Here is a 20,668-nt window from a genome sequence, read left to right as displayed (position 1 = left end):
TGGATCATTCTACAAGAGAAAGGAATAGAGTGAGAAAGAGAAAACAGGAATAAGACTTTCCGTCCTGAGGGCAAGAAGGGAGACCACAGGGACTCCCACTGTGAGTGGCCCCACCAAATCCAAAGCAGACATATTTTGGGAGGGATGGAGGTTGGGGGTCACCCTCTTATATGGGAGCACTCATATTATGTCTCCGCGCCATTGAAGAATGCCTTCTCCCCCCATCCCTCAAGTACCCAATTCTCATTTCAGATACAGTCTCGCAGCTGGAATTTAAAAGAGAACAAGTAATTACTGAAGAGTTATAATTGCAGAAATGCCCGTTTGTCCCTCAGAGAGCTTGTCCCTCTTGGCCCTCCTGTCTGGGATATTCCTTTCTTGGGTCTCTACTCGCCTGTCACATCCTTGGATCATGTCAGCTGAGACATACACCTGCCCACGGGCTTTGCTCTTACTCCTTTCGGTTGTTCTTAGCACCCCCCTAAGCCAAAGACGTGTACAACCCGACAGTGCCATTACATAAAAATTTTTAGTCTAGTACTTATATGAACTTTGTTGGAATAAATACCTATAACATAGACAGTAGAGTTATAAACATTTTATTTGCTTTTATTTTTTTCTTTTCGAAATACAAAATGTGCACATTGAGTTTACACAAACACGCGATGGCAAATTTCAGTGTACATGTATTGTACTACTCTTAATTTCTACACTGGTGATAGCAGGGCAGCTTTCAACATCCTATCTCTACACCAGAATAGATACCTGATTTATTGTTGCAAAGACAGTTGCAGATTTTCTCCTACTGTAGCCTCTTGGCCTTCATGATGTTTCTGCAAAACAGGGAAGCTGTGTGTATCCCTAGTAATAATGTTGGGGCAGCTTTACAATTTGGGCATAAGATCACTGAAAAGAATCTGAATTACTGGAGTTTTATGATAAGCAAAATGACACTACAGTCCAGATGAATTGCTTAGCATTTATTTTCATTTTCAGTGAAGTTTTGGTGTGGTAGGTGTTGACAGAACGGACTCACTGATGGTTTCCAACTCAATTCTGCTTGTTCCTTGTTCCCTGTAGGCATTGGGGGAGTCCAGGTGTCTTTGTCCCTCAATGGGGTGTAAGAGAAAAGAAAGGTACCCTGGGGAGTCAAGAGAAAGGGGACGGCATAGGCCTTCAGTGCTGTTAGGAACTACTTGTTATTCACTATTACGGTGTGCTAGAGGGCAGATAGCGTGACCCTTTGCATATGCCTATTAACATCCTTGCTTAGTTCCACACCTTCTTGGACTTGCGCTCAATGACACAAATAGAAGACAGTCAACCAGTAGGATTGGACAGATCCAAAATTATATTCGTCACGTAGGCCTTGGCAATAATATGTGTTATGAAAAATTAAGAAATGCTTATTAAATAAGCTTTATTAGGCATATGCTGACATCCGGTGATGAACTAATTTGTTTCATGTTATAAAAAAAATGCCAGGTAAATGAATATCTTTAACAGAAGGCAGCAAATCCATAGAAACGGGGACTGTGTGTTTGTTTTTCAATTATTGTAATCTTGTTTTGTTTACTTAGTGTATAAATGGAATCACAGCATACAAACGTGAAAATTAATTTCTGGAAATTAAATGCAGATGCCAGTATTTTAGAAAACCATTTAAAATCCTGGGGCTGAAGACATAGAGTTGAGTAGCAAAAAACACTGACATTTTAAAATCACTGATAATGTGAAAGCTCAATAATCCCATGGCTAAAGAATCAATAAAACTATATGCCAGGCTCTATTACTTTTGAATAGTCACAGGGTATGAAACGACTTAGAACATCCCATGAACTCAGTGGCGTTATGAAAAGGATGCAAATTTGTAACTGGAAAACTCAAATCTTTCGGGGATTGCTTTATATTAAAACAAAGCCTGTTTGCATAATATGCCTCAGTGTAAAGCTGAGCAATCTATGCTAAAAGTGGTAGCTCCAACTTTAAGTGTGGTAGAGTAGTTCACATTTGTCTGATTGAAGATGCATTTGACGAGTTAGATCACATTTTCAAAGAGCTGCATGGAGCGCATTATGTTTTCATCCTGTGAGGGAGACACAGTAGAATTAAGTGGATCTGCCAGGGAAAGACACTATTTTGCCTCTAAGTACTGCCCCCCCCAACCCCCCCCACCACCACCACTTATGCCAAAAGCTCAGATACTATGTGTTTGCAAATACAAATATCATTCTATCCATTTTCTACATGGATCACTATGGAGAGCCCATTTTACATCTTGTCGAGTCTGCAGGCTTTAAATGTTTCATTTGAATCTTACTCGGTGTTAATAGAGAATATTTCCCGAGTCAGAATGCCAGAACGGAAACCAGAGGCCCGGGCGCGAAGGGTAAGGGCCAAAGAAAAGTGAGCAAATGCAAATTTTGCCATTCCAGGTGGATCACAGGCCGGAGCACAGGGTCTCGTCCACGTAGAAGGAAACAGGGTTTGGGTGTGATCTAAGGGCCAACTTCATTCAGGATCAGAGGTTGGGGCTTAGGAGACACGTCCATAGTCATTTCATCATCTCCCTTCTCGTTTGGGGTCTGTTAGTGCTAAATCTGTATGGCTTTCAGAAGCCTTTAAAAACGAACGGTCTCTCAGTGCCAGAGGAGGAATTGTTTGGGAGCAACCTTTGGCCAGCGGCTGTGTTGGGTTTAGCATATTCCTAAGAAACAAGGGGACAGACCGGGTACTACAGGGGCGCTTGGGGATTGTGAACGGCCCTTGGTGAGCCGGTTATAGTAATGGTAAATGGGAGCTGAACTTGTGCTGACTTCCAGGGCCAGAAGCCAAGCACCAGCATCAGCAGGTTGATGTCACCGAGTTAATCTCTCGAAGAGCACGGCCTTGAAATGGAAGTTGGGACACAAACGGGGGCCAAGAAAGGGAAAGTCTGTCAATTTGAAAATGAAGAGAAAACCTCAAGTATCAACAAACCTCATTGCCTCTATATTTATTTACAACTATTTATTCTTAAATGTGGCTCTACCCTTGCATCAAGTCCAATAATATCAGGTGAGCTAAAACTGGTCTCCCACCAGATAATGAGAACCACTTGGATTTCTCCATCGAATTTTTCTGCTCTTTATTTTTTATTAACCAGAGACCATTACCGGTTCATCCAAAAAGCCACTGCTGGTGCACATACGTTAAAGCATGAGAAATCGGATGCAAGCGTGGCCTGGGATGTCTACTTGGCTGTACTGTAATTCTGAATCTATAGAGATAATGTGCCACATGCTAAGTCTGGGCAGAGAACAGTTCAAATCTCACATGTGTTTTGCCCTCAGTGAAGAATGCTGTCTGAAGGATTTAGGAAACAAAAATGCGGCCTATGTGTCACGTTCGTACGTTCGGGGCTTCCTACGTAGCTCTCCTCAGGGTAGGCACCCTATAAAGAGATGTTAATTAATTGGATTATAAGCCGATGCTTGTTTTCAGAGTAGCAGGCTTCTCTCAGCTGTGTGCAAGGGGTAAGCTTAGGTCAGCTCCATGTCTCGCTCAGTCCCCGTGGCTGGCTGACTCTACTTCGTCTGGCTATGGTAAAAGCAGAAGGGATGGTGTCTTTACTACCATCACTTACCTTTTGGCAACTTTCAATGAACTCATCTATGGTCACAACTCCATCTTTATTTTTGTCCATTTTCTGTTGGGGAAGAAAAGACCAAAAACCTTCACTCAGACCTGGCCCTTGGCAACCTCCCTTGGGACCCTCGCAGCTGAAGCTGATGGAAAGTCCACCCGCCTGTTTTACAGGGAGGAACTGCTTGAGAGCACAAGCTAGTCCTCTCTTCCTGATAAGAATCCTAACGCCAACTGCTGCCGGGCTGTTCCCTTTCCAGCAGAACGTGGCAGACATCCAGGATCGCTGCCCTCGGAACAATCTGGCCCTCCAGCTACGCTAGCTCAGGCACTTTGCAGACACTTTCAGGTCTTGGTTTTCTCACCTGTAAATCGAGGCTAAAGAGGATTCATGACCATAAGGATTCTTGTGAGAATTTATTGAAAACAAACCCAAAAGCAAGTGAAACACGGCAATTCTCTAGTGTTCTCTCTAGGATATAGTGAATGTTCAATAAGTGTAGTTATCAGTATCCTAATAAAGTCAAAACCAAAATTACTAAATTCATGGGATGGTTAATATTCTATTGCTCTGTCCCTCTCAGTAAAAGTTTTTTTTTTTTTTCTTTTGCATTCTTCTGAATTATCATGACACTGGAAGAAATTTACTCTCTTTCACTCCCGCTCTGATTCCTCTACCTACCTGGAAAAATGTTTCGACGTGCTGTCTGGGAGCATCTTCCTTGAGGACAGGATATGTGCATTTACCCATCATATCGTATATTGCTTTCATTATATCAAGCATTTCCTGAAAAGTAAAAGGCACTCACGTGAGGCTCCATGCACTTTATGAAGAAACCACTCTGACGGATCATTCCTACTTAATTCCAGGTTTTTTTCTTTTTTTTTTATTCAGTAAGTGCCTTTTGGTTGTCCCAGAAGAAAAGCCAGCAGTTTTGGGCCTTCAAGGCAGCAGGATCATCATGTGAGAATTAATTCTGATCTTGGCTTCAAAATGAAGCAAATTCCCACATATTCAAGATGATAGGAAAGGAATGTTCCGGCTTAATGTTTGGATTTCCTTAGACTTCCTCCTATAGACTATCTTTGTTTTATTAAGTCATTCTATATCTTATGTGTTTATTATGAATTTCCTTTTATTGAGAAAGAACTCCATATCATGAGCATTATACTAAAACTGATTAGTTTCATAGCTTATTAGGATTTTCATTGCTTTTTCCTACTATGAGTTCTTTAAATGAAGAAATTACACATGACGTTAGTCAAAATAGTATGACTCTGGGGAATCTCTTGAAATTTCATTAGTTTTTTAATCAAAATCTAGTATGTGACTTGTCATTTTCGATCTTAGTAAAAATAATATCTAATTACTCATTTAGATTGATTCACATTTGTTTCCTTCATATGGAAATTTCCATATAAAAGCCTAAATGATGTTGATAATACAGGTGTAATATGCATTTACTTTTGAGAGTATTCTGTTAGTAATGATAAAGTAGTTTATAGTTTATGAATCATAGGATAAAACATTTTAAGATGTTTGAGTCTCGAGAAGAATTCATGAAACGTATTATGTGTAAGACCAGCATGCTTGTGTTAAACATTGAGATAGAAAGGGATGGAAGGGCCAAGAGGTACCTAATATTCCCGAGATATCTTCGTACTACACGTTTACTGTATTACTGTGCATCAGATATAAGAGGCGCTAACTATTCAAGATACGCTTCATGAGGTCTGACCTCAGCCACCACCCACTGGTGAGGACTAATCTTGCCCCATGTGTCTTCTCAAAAAACACAAAGCCTGTGGCCTTGGACCGGGTTAACTGTCACACTATACCTGTTTCCGGGTGCACTTGTCCCTATGTCTCCAAGCAAGGTCAGGTCATTGGCCCCCAGGGTTCCTTTTGTTTGAGGGGACCCATGCTCAAAACTCAACTTCAACTTCAGGGAAAGCAAGTGAGTCAATGAGAAAGGACATATAAACATCGAACGTCCCCCAAGATTCATGATATGTCTTTCAATCCCATTTGGACCCTATCCTACATTGGCTAGCTTATCCCATCCCTTTTCCCTTCTGTGTTTTATACTAGTTTAATAAACCATTCGATAGGAGCTTTTTAATTTGGTCTGTGGGCCTTTTTTCTTGGGATGGTCTGCCTGGAAGTGTTTGGGGGCCCCACCACTCCCATCAGGTCATGTTCTGTACAATACGCATCATTGCTCAGTCTCCGTAATTTTAAAATTCTGTTTCCATATGGACCACATTGTACTGGGAGAAAAAAAGGTCGCAGAGTTGTGTGGGTGATGGTGAGGCATTTCTTACTTCTTTAGTGATGTAGCCATCTTTGTTTATGTCATACAAGTTAAATGCCCAGTTGAGTTTTTCTTGAACTGTCCCCCGGAGCAAAATGGAAAGACCCTTGATGAAATCCTAAGAAGACATAAAAGTATCACTTGACATGACATTTCTTAAAAATAAATAAATAAATAAATAAATAAATAAATAAATAAACACAAATTATGATAAAAGTCACTCTCAGATGATGGAAGCCAGGGTTACAGCCCTCTGGATTTTGAATCATTATTTAAGCGAGGTAATTAATGTGTTCTTGGTCTTCTGTTGAGTTCTTGGTGGGCATAACTAGTTCTTAGCTTTAACATTCTCATCCTTGAATTGGAAACTGACTGAAGTCAGCCGTGGAACTGGGAATGTTAATGAGGCACCCGGACAGCAAGATGCATGCTCTAGGTGGTATTGGCTTCCTTCCACAACCGCACACAACCTTCCTTTTACTGAAAAGAATCTGCTAACACCGTATCTTCTAAAACAGGAGCACGCGCATAGCATGCTTCCCATGAGAAAAATCTGCTAACAAGAAATATGGTCTGACTTTAAGGTCCGGACCAACTGTGACCGTCACTTAGAAACTATAACACGCATGTGGGCAGTGGTTAAGAGCGTGGAGCTGGAAGCCAGACTGCCTGGCCTCAAACTCCAGTTATGTCACTTGGTAGCTTTGTGTCCTCTGACAATTTAACATCCGTTCGCCCCAGTTTTCCTATCTGTGGAATGGAACATACCAGTGTCTACTCTTTAAAAGTTTTTGTGAGGATTAAGAGAGTTAAGCTAGAACAATGACTAGCAAGGGCATTGGTTAGGTGTTTGCCAAGTAAATGAAGCCCTTACCCAGTAGTATCATGGTTAGGCTGGTTTGGTTTAACTTGATCAAATTCCTGTATATTTGTTGTCGTGTGGAGCCGAGCTAACATCACGGTGTGGTAATTCTGAGCTCACACAGATCTGATAATCCACTGCTAGATAGAAACGACAGAGCAGGAGGGGCACGCAGAAGTGGCTCTCTGGGTAAATCTGCATTTTCTGTCTGCACTTCTGTATTCCATCAGTTTATAGCTGTTTTCCTATCTCAGTTTCTTAATTTTTAGGTTTTTTGCTTTCCTTTGCTTTTTACTTTAAAAAGTAGGTACTATTCACATCGTTCAAAATTTAAGAATATGTAAGATGTTTGGTGAAAAATCTTGCATTCCTGGACCCCAGCTACCCTTCTCCTTCTCCGTGGGCAGCTGGCACATTAGTAGCGTCTTGGACTACTTCCAATGAGTTTTTGTGCATATCCAAGTATAAGGCATATTTATTTATATATATTCCACATCCCTTTACATAAATAGTCTGACAGGCTATTCTGTAATTTTTTTCCACCTAGCAATCTTATTACTTACTTATTACTTATTACTTACTTATTACAAATTACTTATATTTGTATCCTAAATAAATTTGAACATTTTTTTTAATACCTTGATTTATAGAAACTCTTCACATATCATCTGGGAAGTGTCTTCAAGTGCTATTTCCTGGTTTGTCATTTCTTTTGATTTTTCTCCTATTGATTTTTGCAAGAAAGGTATCTTTTTATTTTTATATTCTAGAATTTTATATTCAGTCTTTTATAGTTCAGTCTGAATTTTATAGTCAGTCTTTTATATCTTTTGATGGATGTCATATTGAAAAGGCCTCTCCCCATGGGAGAAAGATACTCCCATACGTCTTTCCCAGTACTTTCTGACATTTATTTATTTTTTTTTATATTCAAATTCTTAATCTCTTTGGAATTTATCCACTGTTTTTAGGTAATTATCTGGTTTCATGTTATTATTTGTTACCCACTGATTTGAGATGCAAGATTTGTCATATCCTTAAATCTTTTATATATTTGTTTGTATTTCTGAAATTTCTATTTTATTTCACTAGTAAATCTGTTTATCCATCTCTACTACATCGGTTCAATTATGCAAGCATTTTAGTAATTTTAACAGCTGTTAGGGCTATTTCCTCCTGGTCAGCCTTCTTTTTCAGGTATATTCTCTATTTTTGCTTGCTTTAATATTCCACATGACCTTTTGAATAACCTGTTGGGGTGTTTATAGGATTTGAGGTAAATTTACAGATGAACTTTGGCAGAACTGACAACTGCATGTTGATGAGTCTTCCTATTCAAGACTCTGAGAGACCTTGCTCTTGTCCAAGTCATTTTTGTCACTGAACATATCAGTGTTCTTCTGCTTCTATAACAAATTACCACCTTAGTGACTCAGAAAAGGTGTTTATTATCTTATAGTTCTGCAGGTCAAAAGTCTGAAATGGGTTTCAATGGGCTGGAATCAAAGTAGGGGAGACAAGGGATATAGAGGAAGAGTTTGCTCCCTTGCCTTTTTTAGCTTTTAAAGGCCACCTGGATTGCTTGGCTTGTGGCCCCTTCCCCATCTTCGGAGTACATCACTCCGGTCTCTGCTCCCTTTGTCATATCTTTCCTTTCTTATCCTCAACTTCCTGTTCCCTCTTACAAGGACCTGATTACATTAGACCCACATACCTAATCCACGATGGTCTCCCTGTCTCAAGATCCTTAATAACACCTGCAAAGCTCCCTCTGCCACGGAAGGTAACGTACTCACAAATTCCAGAAATTAGGTTGTAGACACTTTTGGTGGGCCATTATTCAGCATACCAAACTCTGGTATGTTTTAGATTTTATTTTATTTTATTTTTTTCCCAATTGTTCTTTCATGTTTCTTAGTCATATTTATTTCTGGGTATTTTAATCCTTCTGTTGCTGTTATAAATGAGGTATTTTCTTCTACCACATATTCTAAATTAGTTTTGTTTGCATATATGAAAACTATTGATTTCTGTATAATAAGTGTGTATGCTGCCAACTGACTTTTTTCTGTTGTATATGATAATTTTCCAATTGATTCTTCTGGGTTTTTCATAGATGCAATCATATTCACTGCAAATGGAGTTAATTTTACCTCTTCTAATTTTTACATTTTTAATGACTTTCTTTTTGCGAACTGTAGTGAAAAATAATATATCCAAGACAGTACTACATAATAACAGTAATAGCCATCCTTATTTTGTTACTGAATTTAATAAGACTATTTTGAGTGTTTCCACTCTAAACATGACACTGACTTTAATCATGCTAAGGAAGCGTACAATTCTCATTTTATTAAAAAAATTTATCAAGAATAACCATTGACTTTCTCGCAGAAATAAAAAAAGCTGATCTTCAAATTCATATGGAATTGAAAAGGACCCCAAATAGCTAAAAACAATATGAAAAAAGAAAAACAAAGTTAGAGAGGCCATACGCCAACTTCACGGCTCACTACAAATCAGTACAGTGCAGTACTAGTGTAAGAATAGACATTTAGACCAGTGCAATAACGTTGAGAATCTGGAAATAAACATCTGTGACCACTGACTTTCAACAAGGGTGCCAAGACCATGCAATGGGGAAGGAGTAGTGTTTTAAACAAATGGTGCTGTGACAACCGGATAACCATACCCTACTTCCCAACTTTATTCAGAGTAAGATGTAAAGTGAGAGAAAAAGGGAACTCAAGAGAAGGCCACAAAAAGTTCCAGCACTTGATAGGCAAAGAGAAGCTGGCAAGGGGTCTTGAAAATAAGTTGCTAAAGAAGTATGAGAGGTCAAGTAAAGAGTGCATTTTCCCAGAAAAGGATGGTTTGTCATGATACGAGATGCTGCTGGGGAATGGAAAGTGTTCATTGGATCACCAATGACTGATGGGAGAACTTTCTGTGGAGTATAAGAAGGAAACATGAGGGAGCTGGTGTAGAAAACACATGACTCTTGGCTGGCCACAATGATAGAGAGACAGCTACCCCTGTAGAGGAATATGGGTTCATAGGAGAGACCTTTGAAGGTGAGCACTTTGATTACTGCAGGGAACAAACTATGAAGATTACTAATGTGTGCGTGTGAGAGAGAAGGAGGAAATGTAGGGGATGGACTGATCCTTCTGAGAAGGTGGGAGAGTTCCACGTGCAGGTAGAAGGTCCAAGCTCTGCAGGGAGGAGGTGCATTTCCTCAGTTAACACAAAAGGAGAACATACCGTGGATGCCTGTAGCTGATAAGAGCGGGAACGTGAGCAAGGTCCCTGACAGCTTCAATGGGTGTCATCTGCTTGGGAGTAAAGGATGTAGTGGAAAGGGCAAGAACTGAAGGTTTAAGGAAAGGAGGCAGCCACGATACGAGATAATCAGGTGACTTGTGCAAATTACAAGAAGGTCACCATCCCTCAAAATACTTCGTGCTATCTCCTGGGAGGTTGTTCTGATATATGTAAACCTAACATCTGTAACACACTATAATCAAGAGTTAATGTGCAGTGTACAACTGGAAAACTATAAACTTTGGCTTTTTAGAAGGTACAAAATAGTCACTGCTGAGTATGGGAGGGTAGGTTTGTCAGAGAGAGATTGCTGGACAGTTTTAAAAAGCCAGATGAGGTTGATGGTTATCAATGAACCTTACCAGTTGCTTCAAATCACAAAGTAATAGTTATGTGCCCTTAGTTGCAAAAGGGTGCTGGACACAAGATATTTTTATTTTTATTTTTTTTAAGATTTTATTTATTCATGAGACACAGAGAGAGAGTCAGGGACACGGGCAGAGGGAGAAGCAGGCTCTCTGCGGGGAGCCTGATGTGGGACTCGATCCCAGGACCTCGGGATCACGACCTGAGCCTAAGGCAGATGCTCAACCACTGGGCCACCCAGGTGCCCCAATACAAGGTCTTTGAAGACATGCTTAGAGCACCGTTTCCAGAATTTAGTTTGCCGCGCAATCACCTGGAGGGGTTGCTAGAACACATATTCCTGGGCCCCACCCTCAGGATTCCCGATTCATTAGGTCTAGGTTGGGTTGCAAAAATATATATTTTTAACAGATTCCAAGAGAATGCTGATACTGTGGGTCCATGAATCACACTGAGAACCACTGGCCTCCAGAAGTCTTCAGTGGCATTGGCCCTATCACCAGACTAGAGCAACAATGAAAGCTCTTTTAAAGTCATGTGTGGACTTTATGGGTTGCCTTCCTACTAAGTCTCTACTAATTTCCATTTGGTGTTTCATCCGTTCTGCAGAAGTGCTCTCCACCTCTGGCCCTAGTGATGCAGCTGTGGCCTGGGCAGAGTCCAGAGGCACACATTATCCCTTTGGTCAAGACATTTGGATCTGTGGTTGGCCTGCAACCGAACCCAGTCCACGTCTGCTTGACATGAACAATCAAGCTTGGAGCCAAGGAGCTGCTGGCATGTTTTTGTGACCACAGGAGAGCCCATCCTTAGTTGTACCCATCCTTATCTCTGGACTTCTTGTTTCCGTGAGCCAGTAAAGCCATCATATTGTTTTCATAACTGTGATTTTTCTATTACGTAAACAAAAATATCCTGATTTACAAACTGACACCTGATTCACATCTTCCTCTTCAGTACTATGTATCCCAAAACTGGTTACACTAAAAAATGGCTGTGGACCTCGAGCACTCCTCTACCTTGTAATATACCATCTTGCTGGATGATATCAATAAAGTTATTTCAGAAGAGAAATGATTCCTTACTTGTGGAAAAGGAAAATGAGAAACTCATTGTGTCTTATGGGGTTTTTGTTCCAGGCTTTTCTGAATGGTAACTGAAATCTATTGAGCAAGAGTCATAGGGCTTAAAAAAAAAAAAAAAAAAAACTCACAAAAAAGCCCCCCAAAAACAACTCTCAGAGTACTTTGCATAATTACCTTTTATCTGTAAAAGAAGGTTGCATCTGTTCCCTAATGCACAAAAATGATCGGTACTGAATTCTGGTTTCCATTTTCTTATGATCAAAGGAAAAGAAAGAAGAAGGCATAGAGTCGGCTTCATAATATCCCGGCCTTGTTCAGCGTGAGCTTTTAGGAATCTATCAAATTTTCGCTTAGTGCCTTAGTTCTGGCTGCTATGACAGGACATTAGTCTTCCTGTGCCAGAGGAGGTCATCAGGAGGACATGACCACCGGTTGACCCACGAGCTGGCCCAGGCAGCCAGCCCAAGCCTCTTGTCCCCTGTCCTTGGAAACGTACGGTCTGCCCACCATTTCTGGACAAGGAACCACTGCAAGGATGCAGCCTTGAGAAAGTCAGGTCTTGCTGAGACCATCTGGACTGTATATGTGACTGAGTCCCATTAAGGCCTCCATAAAGACGCGTAAGATGCTGGTGGGCAGAACGAGATTACTGGTCTTGCAGTTGCCCCAGACAAGCCGCAGAGGTAAGTTCCCTTATTACCCCCACTGCCTAGCGCTCCGAGTGGCCTGCCTCTGCCTTCCGTGTCTCCTTGCGCTCTGCGTGCAGGAGCCCCTTTGGGATTTCATCAGAGGAACCAATGAGGTTGCACACCAGCATCTGCCTCCCTACCTGCCATTCAAAGAGCTCTGCGGCTTATCCTCATGCTTTTGGGGGTATTTGCAACAGAAAGTCCCGTTTATCATCGGGAAAACACCATGAAGTGTTTAAAAGTGTTAACTAATAATAATAATAATAATAATAATAATAATAATAATAATAAATAAAATAAAAAACCAAAAAACTAAAAACTAAAAACTAATAAAAGTGTTAACTAGTCACTGATAGATTCAGTATGGAAAATCATCCACGTGTTTGGCATGTTGCTTAATGCTCGCTTATATATTTTCATGAAATTTTTAAAGGTTGTTTATTTTCTCTGGTATGACCTCCCTTGAGTGGAGTTAAACTTCCACAGTAGTGCAGCCACTTTTTAAAATATTTGAAAGACATAATTTCAGGTACTACCTGAAGTTCACACCAGGTATCAATATATCTAAAAAGTAATAAGCAGATTTTCTAAGATTTGTGGCCTGGCTTTTATTATGCAGAAGGGATAATATACTTGCCTTGTTTGATATACAGTTTTGTCTATTTAGGTAATTTAGTGTCTGAAATGGTGATGACATATGTTAAGTTACAAGAAAATTCTTTGGTTCAATTTCACTGGAGGCCATTAAACACTAGTAAATTTTTAAATAAAAATAAATATAAATACATGACAAATGTGTACATAAATATAATGCTTGATTCATGTAAAAATTACAGAAAACTATACTGAAGAAAATTGCAACCATACATAATCCTATCACTTAAGCAAAACGAATATTACTATTTTTATGCATGCTTTAGAACCTTATAGACCTTTATAGTAAAGGTTTTTTTAAAAAATTTATGTTTTATATATATAATGATGTATATTTCACTTAGAATTACAAGCATTTTCCCACGTCACTGAAAATCCATTGTGACATCATTTAAATAATTACATATGAGGTTGAACCCTATGAAATTGCTGATTTTTTTTTAATAGACTCCACACCCAGCTTGGAGCCCAGCATGGGGCTTGAACTCAGGACCCTGAGATTCAAAACCTGAGCTGAGATCAAGAGTCAGATGCTCAACCAATGAGCCACCAGGCACCCCAGATTGCTGATGTCTTTTTTTTTTTAATCATATTTGTCAAGAATAGTCATTTCATATGGTTTAATGATACTATCACAGTAGTTTTTGAACATTTTGGACACCGAACCATAATAATCTAGAACACATACATACACCCCCCCCACACACACACGAGTATACACCAGAGAGTGATTACTTCCATTTCTATTAATTTTTTAAACATTCTTGTCATTAATCTCTAAATTAATTTTACCACCTACTAATGATTGCAATCTGGAGTTTGAAACACTACTTTGTCATACGGATATATTGTGATTTACTTAATCACACTTCCTACTGTTGGCTATGTAAATTAAAATTTGTCTTTATTATAAATGATGCAGTGTGAAAATTCTTCTCTAAGTATTTGCCATCATTTTGACTTACTTCCTTACGAAAGGAGTAGAAGTCCTGGGTCCTGGGAGAACTGAGATTTCATAGTAATAATGACTACAGCTTACGGATGTGTGTGGGGCCCTGTGTTAGGCAGCTCCTGTGTGTTATTTCATGCTGGCCTCGTGCAACCATAGGGAGTAGGTATTTCTGTCTTTATATGATAGTGAGATGCTCAGAGAAAAAAAGTGAGCCAAGGCCATGAGCAGGTGGCTGACAGTCAGATGGAGACCTCTGACTCAACGCCCGGGCCTCATTTTGACTGGAACTGAAGCGATGGGCTGTGGTTATACACAACAGTATGATGTAAACATAGGCCTATGTCTTTCCTTGCTACCATATGACATAATTTGTGGGGTGATGCGAAGTAGTGACTCAAAGCGATTGCCGCTCAACTACTTCCTAATAACATTTGTAGAACATTAGGAATGCCAGGAATTCATAGTTCTTGCTATAAAATTACTTCATAAATGAATTAGAAAATAACCTTAGTTTCTTAAAAAAAAAAAAAAAAGCGCGTTTCAGTATGCAAACATATGTGCGACTTTGAAAGCTCTAAGAAGATCAGCTAAGAAGCCCAAGAGTTACATATCCAGGAACACCCAGACTGAGATCAATTCTCTGAGACTGACCAGATGTCAGAGTCACTAACATTAACTGAGCGTTTTCTATGTGCTGTGCAATCTTCCTTTTTTTTTTTTTTTTTGCTGTGCAATTTTCAAGACTCTCAAACCCATCAATCCTACAACAATTTTGTGAGGTATCTGTCATCATTTCCGTTTTACGCTGAAGAAAGTCAAGCACAAAGGAACCTGTCCTAGGAGTCAGGGCTAGATTTGAACCCTGTGTCTGACTGACAAGTATGTGTTCTTTTATTTTTTAAAATTTTATTTAGATTCAATTAATATATAGTGTATTATTAGTTTCAGAGGTAGAGGCCCGTGATCCATCAGTCTTATATTAACACCCAGTGCTCATCACATCACGTGCCCTCCTTCATGCCCGTCACCCAGTTACCCCCACCCCTCCAGTGACCCTTAGTTTGTTTCCAATGATTAAGTCTCTTATGGTTTGTCTCCCTGATTCCATTTTGTTTTATCTTTCCCTCCTTCCCCTATGATCTTCTGTTTTGTTTCTTAGATTCCACATATGAGTGAGAGTGTACGACAACTATCCTTCTCTGGTGGACTTATTTCACTTAGTATAATATCCCCTAGTTCCATCCACATCGTCGCAAATGGAAGATTTCACTTTCTGATGGCTGAGTAGTATCCCATTGTGTATACAGACCACATCTGCTTTATCCTTTGATGAGATTCCTGGGGCTTCCATAGAGGTTAGAGTGTTAAAGTTGGAGATTAATTCAGGACTGGGGCCGGGAAGTCCTAAGAGGAGCCTGGAGCATCTCGCAGTGCCGGAAAATAAGGGTGTGATGAAAGAAACACAACAAAAGAGAAGAAACAACCACAGGGATGGGGTATGTTGAAAGGACATAGGAATCAAAAGGAAAAGCTCCCGGTTGCCAAGCTGGAACAACCTGAGCAGCAAAATAAATAGGGTTGTGTTGGATTACAGCTCAAAATACAAAACAAATATCCACTCGTCCATGCTGATATAAATGACTTGTTGAATGAATTCACAAATGAATCAGGGCAAGATGGCGGAAGAGTAGGATCCCCAATTCATTTGTGAATTTATTCAACAAGTCATTTATATCAGCATGGACGAGTGGATATTTGTTTTGTATTTTGAGCTGTAATCCAACACAACCCTATTTATTTTGCTGCTCAGGTTGTTCCAGCTTGGCAACCGGGAGCTTTTCCTTTTGATTCCTATGTCCTTTCAGCCATTAGAAACGACAAATGCCCACCATTTGCTTCGACGTGGAGGGACCTGGAGGGGATTATGCTGAATGAAATAAGTCAATCAGAGAAGGACAATCATTATATGGTCTCATTCATTTGGGGAATATAAAAAATAGTGAAAGGGAATAAAGGGGAAAGGAGAGAAAATGAGTGGGAAATATCAGAGAGGGAGACAGAACATGAGACTCCTAACTCTGGGAAATGAACAAGGGGTGGTGGAAAGGGAGGGGGGTGGGGGTGGGGGTGACTGGGTGACGGGCACTGAGGGGGCACTTGACGGGATGAGCACTGGGTGTTATGCTATATGTTGGCCAATTGAACTCCAATAAAAAAATTTCAAAAAAATTTAAAAAAAATCACAAATGAAGGAGAAGAGACCTATATCCCAGGCGGACTTCCAAGTAAATGATGTAGCTATTCTATCCTCGAGGAGGTGGAGCGTGGCCCCCCCCATCCTAAAGAGTGGGCTGTGCATAGTAACTTTCTTCCAAAGACTATGGTTTAGAACAAAGGAAAAAACGTAACCTGACAGTAGAAGAAGGACAATCCCTCCTTCAACCAGGTGACCAAGGTAAAAGTCAACAGTCATAGTTCATGATAAAATGTGCTCTTGCTTTTCTGCGATAAAGTATGGCACTTTATGTCTTTGGACTTTCTCCCCAGAACGTACATCCCTGTATGAGGGAAGACATCAGCACATCTGACACTCTACAAAACACCTGACACGTACTCCTCAAAACTGCCAAGGTCATCAAAAACAAGGAGTATCTGAGGAACTGTCACATCAAGAGGAGCCTAAGGAGACACGGGGGCTAAATTTAATAGGGTGCCCTCCCTGCCTAGGATGGTGGAACGACAACAACGACTAAAGGACCTCAGGTAAAAGCCAAGATAATCTGAAGAAAGCATGAACTTCAGTGAATAACGCATCAATATTACTTGTAGCAAGTATTCCATTTTAATGTATGATATTAATAATAGGAAAACTGGATGTGACGTACATGAGAACTTTCTGTACCATTTCTGTGACTTTTCTATAAATGTAAACCTGGTCTAAAAATTTTTTTTAAGTTTATTTAAAAAATGAATTTTAAAAAAGAAGTCTGACCTTCCATCTGTCAGATAAAGATATTTACTGTATGCTTTTCCAGTGTGTCTTGTAATAATCTGCTGTTATCCCACATGTAGCATGTAGCATGTGCTACGAGGGGTTTAAAGGGCATGCCCTTGGGGCGTGCAGGAAGTGGGAAGCAAATGCAGGAGGAGCTGGGTACCCCCATGGCAAGACTAGGCAAGACTCCAGGGAAGGAGCGGCAGGAATGATGGATGACCAGCAAAACCCAGGACACGTGTGGCCCAGTCACATTCCCTGGGAATCCACAAAAAGGTATGGATGGGGCCCAGGGCAAAAGACCCAATGGTGGGAACAGTTGGATTCTATGAAAATGGGAGAAAGTAAGCCCCACAAGGACAAAGATTTGTGTCTTTTGTTCACTGCTGTGTCCCCAGCCAGCAACCAGAAGAGTGTTCGGCACACAGTCATGCTCAATAAATACTTGTTAAATAGATACATGAAATGAGAAGACTTCTGAACCTGCCTTTCACTGGTTCCTTGGAATGGGCACTAGATGAGAAGGACAATTGTATTTACAGGTTGGGTGTGTATGTGTTGAGAGATACAAGGATAAACCCTAATGATTAATAAATCTGATAAAGTCAGAATGTTATACCTAGTGACAATATTGCTTAAATAATTCACACTGATGCCTGACATCTCAGAGGAAAACAGCTACTTTATTTTTTTTTCTTTTATTTATTTGAGAGAGAAAGCATGCAAGTGGTGCGGGTGGGGAGAGGAAGAGGACAAGCGGACTCTGTCCTAAGCCCTCCAACATCTCAGGACCTTGAGATTGTGACTTGAGCTGAAATCAAGTTGGGTGTTCAACAACCAAGCCACCCAGGTGCCCTGAAAATAGCTATTTGGTTTGACAAAATGACTCATCTTAGAAAGGAAGTTTTCCCATAACCATAAATGATATTTGGGAGAAAAACATTTTTTTCTCATCACTGTGAATGACAAAGAGATTACTTTTTAGGTTTATAATGTCTCCAGGCAATGCCATTCACTTTTTATTCAGTGTGAATTGGATTGTCAGTGAATAGTGTTTTCTTGAAGCTTTGAACTGTAGTTCTGATGTCAAATCATCAGTCACCAATTTCCAGAATTGCTCCAAAGAAAATATTTTAAGTCAGCCTCAGTAATTCAAATAAACTTGCCATTTGGGACCTGCTCAGAGGTATGCAGTGCCCTGATGGTGATAATATTTGGTGGGCGGTAATTATTGAAATGGTGGTAAAGGTTCAGAGTTGATCATTTAGCCAATAATTGTATCAGTAATCAGTGATTTTTGTGGATGGGTTGGATTGAGAGAAAATTGTGAAAGTTGGTGATAATTTTCAGTAATCAGATCATAGAATGACATCTTAGATGTCATCTAGCAAACATTGTGGCCCAGGCCCTCAGGAGGAGGCAGTCTACTGCAATGGTTAAGAATGGGATTTGGAAAACTACAGCCTGGGGATCAAATATGGCTCATCACCTGTTTTGTAAACAATGTTTTGTACATTTCTGATTAGAACACAGCGATGCCCATTTATGTAGGATTTGTGTGTAGCTGCATTTGTGCTACAACAGCAGAGTTGAGTAGATATGATAGAGACCATGTGGCCTGCAAAGCCAAAATATTTACTCTTTGGCCCTTTATGGAGAAGTTTGATTATTTCTGGCTAAAAACATATATTTTAGAGACTTAGGCAGAGCTGGGGTTCAATCCTGGTTTGTAAATTTTAGTGCCAAACTCATTTGGTGCCAAAACTTGGAAGTGAATGGACATAAAACTATTTCCAATCTATTTCTAATTATCTATCTATCTATCATCTATAAATCTATGTATGATCTATCATCATCTATCTATCACCCAATCTGTCTATATCATAGTAATCAGAGGACACTAACAGCTATACCAATACTTCCAAATCTTCGTGGCTTAGCACCATATGAGCTTACTTGTCACTCACACACAGTGAAATGGGGAGAGCAGTCTGTTCCACGCACTCATTCAGGGATCCGGGTTCTTTCCACTTTGTTGCAGGGCCAACTGAAATATGTGACCACATAGTCCCCACAGACAGCAAGAGAGGAAGGAGACGTGGTCACTTCCACTCACATCTCAGCAGCAAACTCTCAGTCATGGCTTCCCTCTAGTGCAGGGGAGGCTGGGATTATGGCCTACTCATGTGATCACCAAGCAGAGCACGTGGACATTGGTCATCAGTAGCAGTCCCCGCCATGCTTGTCATTTATCCTGTTTCATGAACAGATATTACACATTTGATCATAGCTTGCTGCAGACCCTATCAGAGACATTAAATAATATGGAATAGTGTGCGCAGGGCATTACCTGTCTACATCTGCAAGGTTGTTGTGAATGACAGAACTCAGCTGGCTCTGAGGATTTCCAATGAGGGGCTGGGGATCTGTATACACCTCCCAGGCAGGATAGCACGGTTGCTAAGAGACACATTCTGCTGCCTGAGTTTGAATCCTGGCTCTCCTACTTTCTAGTGATGTGTCCTTGGGAACATGGCTTAACCTCTCCGTGATTTCCTTTCTTCATTTGCTAAAAAGATAATAATAGGACCTACGAAGATGAACTAAGTTAGTAAATATAATGCTCTCAGCACAATTGCTGACTCATGAGTATAGATGAGCTCTAAACGAGTCAGTTATTATTACAGCGTAGAGCTAACATTATTGTTAATGCTGTTTTTAAACACAGTGTTAGTGACTGGCACACAGTAAGTGCTTGCTACATGATTAGATGCAGAATTATCTTTCATAGCATCTTGGACAGGGCGATCACCTAGGCTTTGAATGAATCTGTTCAGTGATAGATTATTGTGTAATAAGATGATCGATGTCATTATTAATTGGCTTTGTTAGAAAAATTTCCCGTGTAATAACTGCTGATAAATATCAAGCATGTATTTGGTGCCAGACACTGAGCCAAGCCCTTTAGTGACATCAGTACTTTTTCATTCTTACAGTCCTCTATCAAGTAGCTTTGCTCACTGATATTTTACAGAGATGAACACTAAGGCCCAGACGGTTTAGATTCTCAGCCTGAGGTCTCACAATCTCTGAATGTCAAGGAGGGAATTAGGCCCGGTTGTAGTCAGACGCAGGTGCCACCGCATTCCGTCGTCTAATTCACCCTGTCCTTTTGGATTTAAGCAAATTAAGTAGAAAACTTCCCTTCTCTATATTATAGAATCTGAACGGTCTCTGCTATACCTCTCAGGATGCTACTGCTACTCAAAATATGTTCAGTGCCTAATCATTTCTATTTTCTAGAGTCTTTCCAGGTAGCTAATCGATTTAGAAAACTAATTGCAATAGCCTAGTGTTGAATTTGATTTAACATTTATTAATTCAGCCATTAGTTTGCTTTTAAAGCAAAAGACATATTACCAACACGCTTATAATATATAGTCATAACAACTAATTTCCCAAATTATAATCAACGTTCATCACAATTACCAGCATTTTACATAAATATTGTAACAGCAGTGTTAGGAATGGTCCCATATCATTAACACCAGACTAAATTTACACGTTGAAATTGGGTACAATGTGCTATAAGGTAATTGATGGTACATTTCTGATACGTAAGTAATTTCAAGTAATGAAATCATTAGTATTTTTTTACCTTACTCATTTTCTTGCAAACTAGCTATGAAAGATTTCTTTAGGTGAACTGGAATCATTGACTTCGATATTATTGCTAAGCTAAGGCTGTGCTGGAATGAATCTTGGTGAAGTGCAGCAAACGCTAGCACGAGATTACGACGAG

At 40.0% G+C, this 20,668-nt stretch overlaps 1 protein-coding gene across 1 annotated transcript in view; it reads right to left on the bottom strand.

The window, feature by feature from the left end:
• Positions 1-583: 583 nt before the first annotated feature.
• Positions 584-20,668, bottom strand: part of KCNIP4 (potassium voltage-gated channel interacting protein 4) — a 1,134,091-nt gene continuing 1,114,006 nt past the window's right edge. Inside the window, 4 exon segments of the mRNA XM_049108732.1 lie at positions 584-2,086; positions 3,626-3,688; positions 4,307-4,411; positions 5,950-6,057. Of these exon segments, the coding sequence (XP_048964689.1) occupies positions 2,039-2,086; positions 3,626-3,688; positions 4,307-4,411; positions 5,950-6,057 (324 nt within the window). The 3' untranslated portion in view covers positions 584-2,038.

This window comes from Canis lupus, chromosome 3 (genome assembly GCF_003254725.2).
Source record: "Canis lupus dingo isolate Sandy chromosome 3, ASM325472v2, whole genome shotgun sequence".
Taxonomy (NCBI): domain Eukaryota; kingdom Metazoa; phylum Chordata; class Mammalia; order Carnivora; family Canidae; genus Canis; species Canis lupus.
Note: the sequence above shows the minus strand (reverse complement) of the source record. Positions and strands in the feature narration are given on the sequence as shown.